Genomic DNA, 12,677 nt, shown 5'->3' on the forward strand with positions numbered 1-12,677 from the left:
GTAGCACTGGCCGAATACCAGACGCTTATCAAAACCCAGCTATATGAACTTCTAAAACTTTCACTTTATTTCATGTTTTAGTTTATCTTCTGTTAGCAACGCTAGCCACGTTAGTAACACCCGTTTGAAACAAGGCTTCATTCAGTATTGCACTCACAACAAGACCGATTCCCATTCCCACAGGCAGTGATGCGGACGCAGTATTGCAGTAATACGAGTGATTAAAATCGTCATTTAAACAACCAAAGCGGTCCAAAAACAATGAAAACAATTCTTACAAGTCACACAGGGCGCAGCCATCTTGGATTCCGTATCGGAGTTCTTGCTCGGTGTCCTCGCGGTTGTCCGACTTCCGATGAAAGGGGCGTTGGTGCGTGTTGCTAGGCAACGTCTGTCTTTCTAGTCGGAACTCCGACACGGATAAAGAATAGAACGCACCGTTAGATCAGGCGTACTACCGGGGTCCTAAGCTGGGACTCAACACTTCACTCCGTCTCTGATGAGAACTGACTGAATCCGTCTCTCTTCCTCAGGTGGGTCCACCTTCTGTGCCGTGGCGTCCCTTTGCATGATGGGAAAGCTGCAGGAGGTGTTCAGCGAGCGCGAGCTGAACCGGATCCGGCGCTGGTGTATCCTCCGACAGCAGAACGGCTTCCACGGCCGGCCCAACAAACCCGTGGACACGTGCTACTCCTTCTGGGTGGGAGCGACGCTGGAGGTGCGTGCGCTTCTGCAACACGCCTCGTTACCGCGGCGATGAGGCTCATCCAATCAGAACGACTGCTATAGTTTTAAACTTATCATGTGGTTGTTATACGTGTTAAATCACCTGCAGTGATTGTATGTAATATCATTCACTGAATTAGAGTAATTGTCCTGAATGCTGTCACTGGCGTTCAGTAAGTCGAGCATCGCTAGTGGTGTTAGTGACGTGATCGTCCGCTAGCACTGAAGAGATGTTTCATTGAGATGGAAACACAAGCGACATTTACGGTGTTCAAAGGTTTACGTTTTGCGAAGACATGTGACCAATAGATGATCGATAGCTCACGGTGTGACTCTCAGCTGAATTACAAGAACTACTAAACTGGAGTAGATTTAAGATTTTTTACTTTTTGGTTGTATTATATGTTGAATCATGTTTTTAAAGAAGACCTAATATGCCTTTCTCACAGTTGTGATGATGTTTCAGGCTCTACTAGAACATGTTTTCCTGCTTGAATGTTGATTATTCTCCTCATATTCTCCATTGTTGCGGCTCCTCTCTTCCCAGTCTGTCAGTAACGCTCTGTTTACTTCCTGTCTCTATGAAGCTCCTCCTCCTGAAAGCACACTGTGCTCTGATTGGTCGGCTGGATCAGTGTGTTGTGATTGGTCGAGCGTTTCGAGCGTGTTTAGGAAATGTCCCGCCCCTTTCCATAACCGCCAGTTTAACACACTACTAACTAACTCAACCAGGCCCCGCCCCTTTATTCTGCGTATGAATTATTATAATGAGGAATATTGTGACGTGTTCGTTCCCGGGAGAAAATCGAGACTAATGGAGGCGTTTCTGGGTCTGTCGGGTTTGGTGTGTGTGTGTGTGTGTTTGAGCGGTTCCTCAGATCATGTGTTGTTAAGGAGAATGAGCTGTTCTTAGTAAGTTCAGTGAACTCTGAAACACCCTAGCAACTGCATAGCTAACCCTCGTAGCACGCTAGCATTACTGAGGCCTGTGTCAGTGTGTGTTGGTGTTTGTGCTCTGTCTAACATGCTCCTCTTGCGTCCCACAGCTTTTAGACATTTTCCAGCTCACCAACTTCGAGAAGAACCGGAACTACATTCTGTCGACACAGGACCGTCTGGTGGGCGGCTTCGCTAAATGGCCCGACAGTCACCCAGGTGAGGTTACAGCCGCGCTCACTGCGCAGAGGAGCTTTTGTGTGCGGTCAGTCGACACCAGTGTAACTCAATACAGGAGCTGTGAACATGTGACAGATGAGACTCAAGTTACGGAAGATGAGCTTCATTGTTGCTCCAATAATCGCTGACCTGTAAAATGTGCTTTATTGTCATCAAACTGCAGAAGAACACAGTGCTGAACACACACTTACGAACACACGCATGAACACACACACACACGCATGAACACACACACACTGAACACACACTTACGAACACACGCACGAACACACACGCATGAACACATGAACTTGCGCATGAACACACACGCATGAACACACACGCATGAACACACACGCATGAACACACACGCATGAACACACACGCATGAACACACACGCATGAACACACACACACTGAACACACACGCATGAACACACACACACTGAACACACACGCATGAACACACACGCATGAACACACACGCATGAACACACACGCATGAACACACACGCATGAACACACACGCATGAACACACATGCATGAACACACACGCATGAACACACACGCATGAACACACACGCATATGAACACACACGCATATGAACACACACGCATGAACACACACGCATGAACACACACGCATATGAACACACACGCATGAACACACACGCATGAACACACTGAACACACGCACGAACACACGCATGAACACACTGAACACACACGCATGAACACACACGCATGAACACACTGAACACACGCACGAACACACGCATGAACACATGAACTTGCGCATGAACACACACGCATGAACACACACGCATGAACACACACGCATGAACACACACGCATGAACACACACGCATGAACACACACGCATGAACACACACGCATGAACACACACGCATGAACACACACGCATGAACACACACGCATGAACAAATTGAACACACACATATAAACTCACGCATGAACACTGAAAACACGCTTAAACACATATAAACTCACACATGAACACACGCATGAACACACACGCATGAACAAATGCATGAACACACTGAACACACACATATAAACTCACGCATGAACACTGAAAACACGCTTAAACACATATAAACTCACGCATGAACACACACGCATGAACAAATGCATGAACACACTGAACACACACATATAAACTCACGCATGAACACTGAAAACACGCTTAAACACATAAACTCACACATGAACACACGCATGAACACAATGCAATTTTATTCTAGAAACAAACTTCTTGTATTTGTTATCACTGTGAAGCTGCTTTGATACAATCTGTATTGTAAAAAGCGCTATATAAATAAAGATGACTTGACACTGAACACACACTGAACACGCATGAACACACGAAAACACGCATGAATAAATGAGCATGCACGAACACACACGCATGAACACACACTGAACACACACACGCATGAACACACACATGAACACACACATGAACACACACGAAAACACGCATGAACAAACTGAACACACACGCACGAACACACGCATGAACACACGCATGAACACATTAAACATGCATGGACACACACTGAACACACACTGAACACACACATGAATACACGCATGAACACATTAAACATGCATGGACACACGCATGAACACATTAAACAAACTGAACACACACGCACGAACACACACACGCATGAACGCACGCACGAACACACACACGCATGAACGCACGCACGAACACACTAAACACGCATGAACACAATAAACACGCATGGACACGCATGAACACATTAAACAAACTAAACACACACGCACGAACACACACACGCATGAACGCACGCACGAACACACTAAACACGCATGAACACAATAAACACGCATGGACACGCATGGACACGCATGAACACATTAAACAAACTGAACACACACGCACGAACACACTAAACACGCATGAACACAATAAACACGCATGGACACGCATGAACACACACATGAACACACACATGAACACTAAACACACATGCATGAACACACGCATGAACACTGCACACACGCATGAACAGATGTCTGCTTGTTTCTTTGCTGTACGCTCTGACATCACGGGGTCAGCGTGAATTATTCATAAAGCTCTTAAAGGCGCAGTAGCTGCTGCTCGAGAGACCGGTTCTCCTCTCCTGCTCATCCTGCTCCTCCTGTTCCTCTGCTCCTCCTGTTTCTCCTGTTCCTCCTGCTTCTCCTCCTGATTCTCCTGTCTCCTGTGTCTCCTCCTGATTCTCCTGTCTCCTGTGTCTCCTCCTGTTTCTCCTGTCTCCTGTGTCGTCTCCTGTGTCTCCTCCTGATTCTCCTGTTCCTCCTGCTTCTCCTCCTGATTCTCCTGTCTCCTGTGTCTCCTCCTGTTTCTCCTGTTCCTCTGCTCCTCCTGATTCTCCTGTTCCTCCTGCTTCTCCTCCTGATTCTCCTGTCTCCTGTGTCTCCTCCTGTTTCTCCTGTTCCTCTGCTCCTCCTGTTTCTCCTGTTCCTCCTGCTTCTCCTCCTGATTCTCCTGTCTCCTGTGTCTCCTCCTGATTCTCCTGTCTCCTGTGTCTCCTCCTGATTCTCCTGTCTCCTGTGTCGTCTCCTGTGTCTCCTCCTGTTTCTCCTGTTCCTCCTGCTTCTCCTCCTGATTCTCCTGTCTCCTGTGTCTCCTCCTGTTTCTCCTGCTTCTCCTCCTGATTCTCCTGTCTCCTGTGTCTCCTCCTGATTCTCCTGTCTCCTGTGTCTCCTGATTCTCCTGTCTCCTGTGTCTCCTCCTGTTTCTCCTGTTCCTCCTGCTTCTCCTCCTGATTCTCCTGTCTCCTGTGTCTCCTCCTGATTCTCCTGTCTCCTGTGTCTCCTCCTGATTCTCCTGTCTCCTGTGTCTCCTCCTGATTCTCCTGTCTCCTGTGTCTCCTCCTGTTTCTCCTGTTCCTCCTGCTTCTCCTCCTGATTCTCCTGTCTCCTGTGTCTCCTCCTGATTCTCCTGTCTCCTGTGTCTCCTGATTCTCCTGTCTCCTGTGTCTCCTCCTGTTTCTCCTGTTCCTCCTGCTTCTCCTCCTGATTCTCCTGTCTCCTGTGTCTCCTCCTGATTCTCCTGTCTCCTGTGTCTCCTCCTGATTCTCCTGTCTCCTGTGTCTCCTCCTGATTCTCCTGTTCCTCCTGCTTCTCCTCCTGATTCTCCTGTCTCCTGTGTCTCCTCCTGTTTCTCCTGTCTCCTGTGTCTCCTCCTGCTCCTCCTGTTCCTCTGCTCCTCCTGTTTCTCCTGTTCCTCCTGCTTCTCCTCCTGATTCTCCTGTCTCCTGTGTCTCCTCCTGATTCTCCTGTCTCCTGTGTCTCCTCCTGTTTCTCCTGTTCCTCCTGCTTCTCCTCCTGCTTCTCCTGTTCCTCCTGCTTCTCCTCCTGATTCTCCTGTCTCCTGTGTCTCCTCCTGATTCTCCTGTCTCCTGTGTCTCCTCCTGTTTCTCCTGTTCCTCCTGCTTCTCCTCCTGATTCTCCTGTCTCCTGTGTCTCCTCCTGATTCTCCTGTCTCCTGTGTCTCCTCCTGATTCTCCTGTCTCCTGTGTCTCCTCCTGATTCTCCTGTTCCTCCTGCTTCTCCTCCTGATTCTCCTGTCTCCTGTGTCTCCTCCTGTTTCTCCTGTCTCCTGTGTCTCCTCCTGCTCCTCCTGTTCCTCTGCTCCTCCTGTTTCTCCTGTTCCTCCTGCTTCTCCTCCTGATTCTCCTGTCTCCTGTGTCTCCTCCTGATTCTCCTGTGTCTCCTCCTGATTCTCCTGTTCCTCCTGCTTCTCCTCCTGATTCTCCTGTCTCCTGTGTCTCCTCCTGTTTCTCCTGTCTCCTGTGTCTCCTCCTGCTCCTCCTGTTCCTCTGCTCCTCCTGTTTCTCCTGTTCCTCCTGCTTCTCCTCCTGATTCTCCTGTCTCCTGTGTCGTCTCCTGTGTCTCCTCCTGTTTCTCCTGTTCCTCTGCTCCTCCTGTTTCTCCTGTCTCCTGTGTCTCCTCCTGCTCCTCCTGTTCCTCTGCTCCTCCTGTTCCTCTGCTCCTCCTGATTCTCCTGTCTCCTGTGTCTCCTCCTGCTCCTCCTGTTCCTCTGCTCCTCCTGTTCCTCTGCTCCTCCTGTTTCTCCTGTTCCTCCTGCTTCTCCTCCTGATTCTCCTGTCTCCTGTGTCGTCTCCTGTGTCTCCTCCTGATTCTCCTGTCTCCTGTGTCGTCTCCTGTGTCTCCTCCTGATTCTCCTGTCTCCTGTGTCTCCTCCTGTTTCTCCTGTTCCTCCTGCTTCTCCTCCTGATTCTCCTGTCTCCTGTGTCTCAGACCCCCTGCACACGTACTTCGGCATCTGCGGCCTGTCTCTGCTCGGGGAAGCGGACCTGCGTAAGGTTCATCCGGCTCTGAACATCAGCGTGCGGGCGTTCGAGACTCTGCAGCAGCTGCACGGGTCCTGGAGGCAGAACCAGAACCAGACCCGCTCGTGACCTCTGACCTCAGCATAATCCCCACGTGACTGATGAAAAAATCAGCAGATCAGCGTAATCAATTATTAAAGGTAAAGCTCGCTCTGTAGTCGTAGGCCACAAGACCCCTGCGCTCCGGCCAGACCCGCCCCCTCTTCAAGCTGTTTATTATTATAAGTGCTGTTTCTGCCTTATGAATATGGAGGAGCTCATGTGAACAGGAGCCGAGCTGCGTCCGGCGTTCCTGGAGTAACACACTCTATATCTCTGTTTTACACTTTATATTTTCACAAGCAACGTCAGCCTATTGTTTCTGTTACTCTACATGTGAAATCATGTTCCTTCAGTGTCCTCTCATGAATGTGCCTCAGATATCTCTACTGTGTGTGTGTGTGTGTGTGTGTGTGTGTGTGTGTGTGTGTGTGTGTTATACATACGGCATTCTGACACTTGAATGTGTTTCAAGGATCAAAAAATGAAATTATTTTTTCTATGCTGTAATATCAAGTGTAGAAGTGAAACTGCTCATATTTTATGATGTAGAGTTACGGACTTGCGAGTGTCAATAAACGAACAGCTTTTATGATGTGTGAGGAATGAGCCTTTCTGACGCGAGACTCCCTCGGCCAGCACGAGGACACCAGCAGCCTTTATTCTTCAGCTCCTCGCTTCTGGAACATCACCTTCTAGATCTTATATTAAATCTACTCTTAATGATGTGTTTAGAGGAGGAATGGCTTCATTAAGGCTTGTGTGTTCGTAAGCAAAGATTCCCTGTTCAACCATTAACTTAGAATCTTATGGACTTTGAAAATAAGAGTGCAATTAAATGTCCTTAATCAGAAAACATGACAGATACATCAGTGTGTGTGAGGTGTTAGATTGACTGACCACACACACACACACACTCACAGACACACACTCACAGATACACACACACACACACACACACTCTCTCTCTCACATACACTCTCAAACACTTACTCCCTCCCTCTCTTTCTCTCTCTCTCACACTAACACACTCGTAACACACACCCTCCCTCTCTTTCTCTCTCTCACACACACACACACACACTCCCTCCCTCTCTTTCTCTCTCACACTCACTCTCTCTCTCTCTCGCACACACTTTCTCTCTCTCTCACACTAACACACTCGTAACACACACCCTCCCTCTCTTTCTCTCTCTCACACACGCACACCCTCCCTCTCTTTCTCTCTCACACACACACACACACACACACACACTCCCTCCCTCTCTTTCTCTCTCTCACACTCACTCTCTCACTCTCTCTCACACACTCTCTCCCTCCCTCTCTTTCTCTCTCTCACATCACTCTCTCACTCTCTCTCACACACTCTCTCACACACACACACTCACTCCCTCCCTCTCTTTCTCTCTCTCTCACACACACTCGCACTCTCTCTCTTTCTCTCACACACTCACAGATACACATACACTCTCTCTCAAACACTCTCTTTCTCTCTCAAACACTCACTCCCTCCCTCTCTCTCTCTCACACACTCGCACTCTCTCTCTTTCTCTCACACACTCACAGATACACATACACTCTCTCTCAAACACTCTCTTTCTCTCTCAAACACTCACTCCCTCCCTCTCTCTCTCTCACACACACACACTCTCTCTCTCACATACACTCTCAAACACTTACTCCCTCCCTCTCTTTCTCTCTCTCTCACACTAACACACTCGTAACACACACCCTCCCTCTCTTTCTCTCTCTCACACACACACACACACACTCCCTCCCTCTCTTTCTCTCTCACACTCACTCTCTCTCTCTCTCGCACACACTTTCTCTCTCTCTCACACTAACACACTCGTAACACACACCCTCCCTCTCTTTCTCTCTCTCACACACGCACACCCTCCCTCTCTTTCTCTCTCACACACACACACACACACTCACAGATACACATACACTCTCTCTCAAACACTCACTTTCTCTCACACACACACACCCTCTCTCTCTGTCACACACACACTCTCAAACACACCCACCCTCTCTTTCTCTCTCAAACACTCACTCCCTCCCTCTCTCTCTCTCACACACACACACACTCTCTCTTTCTCTCACACACACACACACACACACTCACAGATACACATACACTCTCTCTCAAACACTCACTTTCTCTCACACACACACACCCTCTCTCTCTGTCACACACACACTCTCTCAAACACACCCTCCCTCTCTTTCTCTCTCAAACACTCACTCCCTCCCTCTCTCTCTCTCACACACACACACACTCTCTCTTTCTCTCTCACACACACACACACACACACACACACACTCACAGATACACATACACACTCTCTCAAACACTCACTTTCTCTCACACACTCACACCCTCTCTCTCTGTCACACACACACTCTCTCAAACACACCCTCCCTCTCTTTCTCTCTCAAACACTCACTCCCTCCCTCTCTCTCTCTCACACACACACACACTCTCTCTTTCTCTCTCACACACACACACACACACACACACACACTCACAGATACACATACACACTCTCTCAAACACTCACTTTCTCTCACTCACTCCCTCCCTCTCTCTCTCTCACACACACACACACACACTCTCTCTTTCTCTCACACACACACACACACACACTCACAGATACACATACACTCTCTCTCAAACACTCACTTTCTCTCACACACTCACACCCTCTCTCTCTGTCACACACACACTTCCTTATTGTTTGTCTGTATTCTTTCCCTTTGACTCTTGAATTAAAAAATGTAAGACTGAAGACTTGCACAAAGGTCTTAATGTTTAATGTTCAGATTATTTCTGTATGCATGAGTCTCAGAGATATTCTGTGACTGTAAATGTCGGCCTGTAACGCGTCCAGACGAATATTCCGGAATAAAACCCTTCCTTTCATCTGGTTAACGACGCCTGGATCTCGCGGAGTAAGAGTTCAGTATTCCAGCGTTGCTTCATCACTTCATCAGGCATTTTGACTGTGTTATAAACATAAACACACCTGTGTATAAAGAGGACGACTGTGTAGAATTATGGGTCAAAGGTTGGATGTAAAGTCCAAAAAAATGAATTACTGAATGTCATGTGACTGAGGGCTTAATAAACATCTGATGAACAAGTACTATATGAAAGCAAAGTATGAAAGAGTTGTGCAATTTCTTTTTTACTCAGTTTCAAAGTCCTGCTTGTACTGAGCTCTACACAGATCTGCCACACAATATACTAAATCTGTTATAGTCAAAACAATAAATGAGCCACATATGTAATGAAAGCATATATGACATGTTCAATGAGGAAAATCATGGAACCAAGATCATGTGAATACACACGTGACACAGCCCATGGTCTTCGACTGTAATACAGTATTTATTGTAATAAACACTGATTATGTCCTTCTGACTGTTCCTGGAGTCAGAGCTGTTGATCTGGTGTCTGATTATCTGTGACATCATGAAAGTTTTATTAGATGGCAGATCTACACAAAGAGCTGTCAGTCCCGCGAGGCCACGCCCACAGACCGGGCGAGGGGCGGAGTCCCGTGTGCGCGTCACCCTGGGCTGAGTGAGTGAGGTTCCTGTGCTCGCGACAGGCTCTGCTGTGATGAGGATATCGAGGAGAACTCATAACCATCTCCTCATCTCGGGCTGGGTCATCGCTCATCAGGATGTCGGACTCGGAGATGTCCGAGTTCGCGAGTATAGTGGAGCGCATCGAGAGAGGCGAGGTGAGATGATAAAACACTCGAGCCTGCAATCATGTGATTAATCACTGTATTCTGCTGATGCTTCATGCTTGTCTTTCTCTGTCATGGAGAAATAATATTCGCTCATTCATCCACATCAATATCCCGTGCAAATGACGTCACCGTTGTTTTAGATCATTATAATATAAAGAAAGAAAAATATATCATTTATAATATTGTGCACTTAAGAGCGCAAAGAATTTGGCGTCGACTTGGATATGAAGGATGATTTGTATAATGTATAAATGATGTGCCGTTCTGTTGCGGACCCCGCCCCTTATTTAAATACTGAATGGTTTCGCTGCAGGGTTGCTATAGTGACGGGCAGTGACTCCGCCCACATTTCGGCTTGTTGTCCACGGTGTCGCGCCGCTCGCGCATTAACGCGCGTCACGTTGTTCTATTCATCCTCTAATTGTGCCAATCTCTCATTTGCGAAGTTGAAACAGGAACGCGGAGTTTGTCTTTCTTCTGCTCGCGATGTCCCGGCGAAGCTCGATCCTGGTGAGTCCGTCTCAGCTCTTCATCCTCGACAATGAAGCTGCTATTGTTTGCTGAGAGAAAGTTGAAGCGATTGTTTTGAATGTATTTTGTAAATGAGGAAAATAAAGGCCTTGTAGACCTTCATCCTCGTCACAGTTTTTTCACAACTATTAGACAGTCGTACTTTTAGGCTTAGAATAGAAATGCGAAAGTGAACAGTGGAAGTTCGTTACTTCCCCAAGCGCGCGTGAGTCGCAGAATCATCTGAATCAATCATGTGAATCAATCATCTGAATCAATCATGTGAATCAATCATCTGACTCCTCTGAATCATCTCGCGCTTCTCTAACTGCAGTGAAACTCTCTTCTCGTCGGAGTTGTGATGCCGAATTCTGAACGTTTTCACAGTAGTGTGTGTGTGTGTGTGTGTGTGTGTGTGTGTGTGTGTGTGTGTGTGTGTGTGTGTGTGTGTGTGTGTGTGTGTGTGTGTGTGTGTGTGTCGACAGGTGCCGATGAAGAGCATCGAGAGGGAGCTGATCTGTCCGATCTGTAAGGAGTTGTTCACTCAGCCGCTCATCTTGCCCTGTCAGCACAGTGTGTGTCACCGGTGTGTTAAAGACCTGCTCCTGCCGAACCACGAGGACTCCTTCAGCACCGACGCGGGCTCGGAGAGCTCGAACCCGGGCAGCCCTCGCTCCAGAGTCCCGTCCCCGAGCACGGAGAGACTGGACCGGCTGGTGCGATCAGGTAATCCGACTCGACTCCGGATCAACACTCAGAAACCTCAGATAAATCACTCGCATTACTTGGTTTGAGGCTCCTTCCATCCAAAAGACAGGCAGTTTGATTAAAAGTTACTTTGCATTTGAAATGGATGGAAGTAATATGGTTACATTTATTTTAATTTAAATATAAGATTCATGCATCTTATAAGAACTTGCCATTATAATTTGTAAAGCTGATATGTTTTGTTCAGGCCAACATTGTTTTTTTGTTGTTATCCTCTTAGAATCTGGGTGTGGGATCCAAAGCAGATTAAATTACATGAACTCATTTATGTTTTGGGTCAGTTTTACTGCAGGAATGATTAGTTTTAGTGTCTTTCTTCATCTCTTCTTTTATACTGTTGGCTTTCATTGCAGTTTTTCCCCCAAGAAATGTGATGCTGTTTTCATGTTCGTACAGTCATTGGTTGTGAATCAGGTTTCACTCCACTTCTGTTGCCGTCTAACCACTGTCAGTGTTGTCCTCTTCTCTCTGTCGCCTGCAGCCTCACTGAGGAGGGCGTTTGGAGGGAGAGGTAGATGTGGGTCACGTAATCTCATTAGCTGTAGTGTGTCTCTAGAACTGTGTGCTCATTTCTCTTCTCGATCAGAGTAGATGCGGCAGCTGCGTAACACACACCCGTGAGCGTTTGACAGACGCACTAATCTCCCCGTGACCGTGAGAACCGTGTGTTTGCAGAACAGCAGACGTCGCCCTGGAGCGACTCAGGAATCCACCGTTTGTCTCACGCAGAGAGAGAGAATATTGAGGCGTTTTTCTTCTAGACAGCAGCAACCAAATAAATAGCAGTGAACTTAGAACTAGGTTGAATTATTAAATAACTTCTCGTCAGGTAATACACTTGCTGTGACCGGTGAGCTCGAGGAGACGTAGTTATTAATCTAAATGCGTTCCAGAACCCGCTCTACCCTTCCGTGTCAAACGCTTCCCTCACGACTAATGATTTACTCACTTTAACACACTGGTCTCGCCATCATTAGCCATGTTCTTACTGGCAGGCTGATGTGGTTCTGTAGGGAAGGACCTTGTGCTGACGGGCCTGTTTCTGGTCTGAGCGTTTGTTTTTCCCCATCAGTTCCCAGCATGCCGAGCCGCACAGCACACTCACGGCATAAGTACACGCTTTACTTCATCATACACACTCCATGCCTGATCTGAACCCGCCGCTCGTTCAGATGTTGGCCTCGTTCTCGCTCATCTTCATCATCGTCCGCATGCGTGTCTTCATCATCTGTGCTGCACGTGTGTCTGCTGCATCGTACAGTGTGATCTCTTTATTTAGTGTTTGTTTGCATATCACTTCAG

General features: G+C 47.5%; 2 protein-coding genes across 6 annotated transcripts in view; both read left to right on the top strand.

Moving 5' to 3' along the window:
• pggt1b (protein geranylgeranyltransferase type I, beta subunit) overlaps nucleotides 1-6,925 on the top strand; it is a 40,811-nt gene extending 33,886 nt beyond the window's left edge. The window contains exons 7-9 of the mRNA XM_056238311.1: nucleotides 534-718; nucleotides 1,773-1,881; nucleotides 6,203-6,925. Of these exons, the coding sequence (XP_056094286.1) occupies nucleotides 534-718; nucleotides 1,773-1,881; nucleotides 6,203-6,363 (455 nt within the window). The 3' untranslated portion in view covers nucleotides 6,364-6,925. The remainder of the gene's footprint in view (nucleotides 1-533; nucleotides 719-1,772; nucleotides 1,882-6,202) is intronic.
• A 2,980-nt stretch (nucleotides 6,926-9,905) lies between these two features.
• Nucleotides 9,906-12,677, top strand: part of trim36 (tripartite motif containing 36) — a 32,889-nt gene continuing 30,117 nt past the window's right edge. Inside the window, exons 1-3 of one of the 5 annotated variants that reach the window (XM_056238302.1) lie at nucleotides 9,906-10,085; nucleotides 11,093-11,333; nucleotides 11,857-11,892. In XM_056238302.1, coding sequence (XP_056094277.1) covers nucleotides 10,026-10,085; nucleotides 11,093-11,333; nucleotides 11,857-11,892 — 337 coding nt within the window. In that variant the 5' untranslated portion in view covers nucleotides 9,906-10,025. Of the gene's footprint in view, nucleotides 10,086-10,431; nucleotides 10,608-11,092; nucleotides 11,334-11,856; nucleotides 11,893-12,677 lie in introns of those variants that run through there. The other 4 variants (XM_056238303.1, XM_056238305.1, XM_056238304.1 and 1 more) reach the window with 4 other exon arrangements.

The sequence above is a fragment of the Rhinichthys klamathensis genome, unplaced genomic scaffold, assembly GCF_029890125.1.
Source record: "Rhinichthys klamathensis goyatoka isolate OS25496 unplaced genomic scaffold, OSU_Roscu_1.1 h1tg000515l_1, whole genome shotgun sequence".
Classification (NCBI taxonomy): domain Eukaryota; kingdom Metazoa; phylum Chordata; class Actinopteri; order Cypriniformes; family Leuciscidae; genus Rhinichthys; species Rhinichthys klamathensis.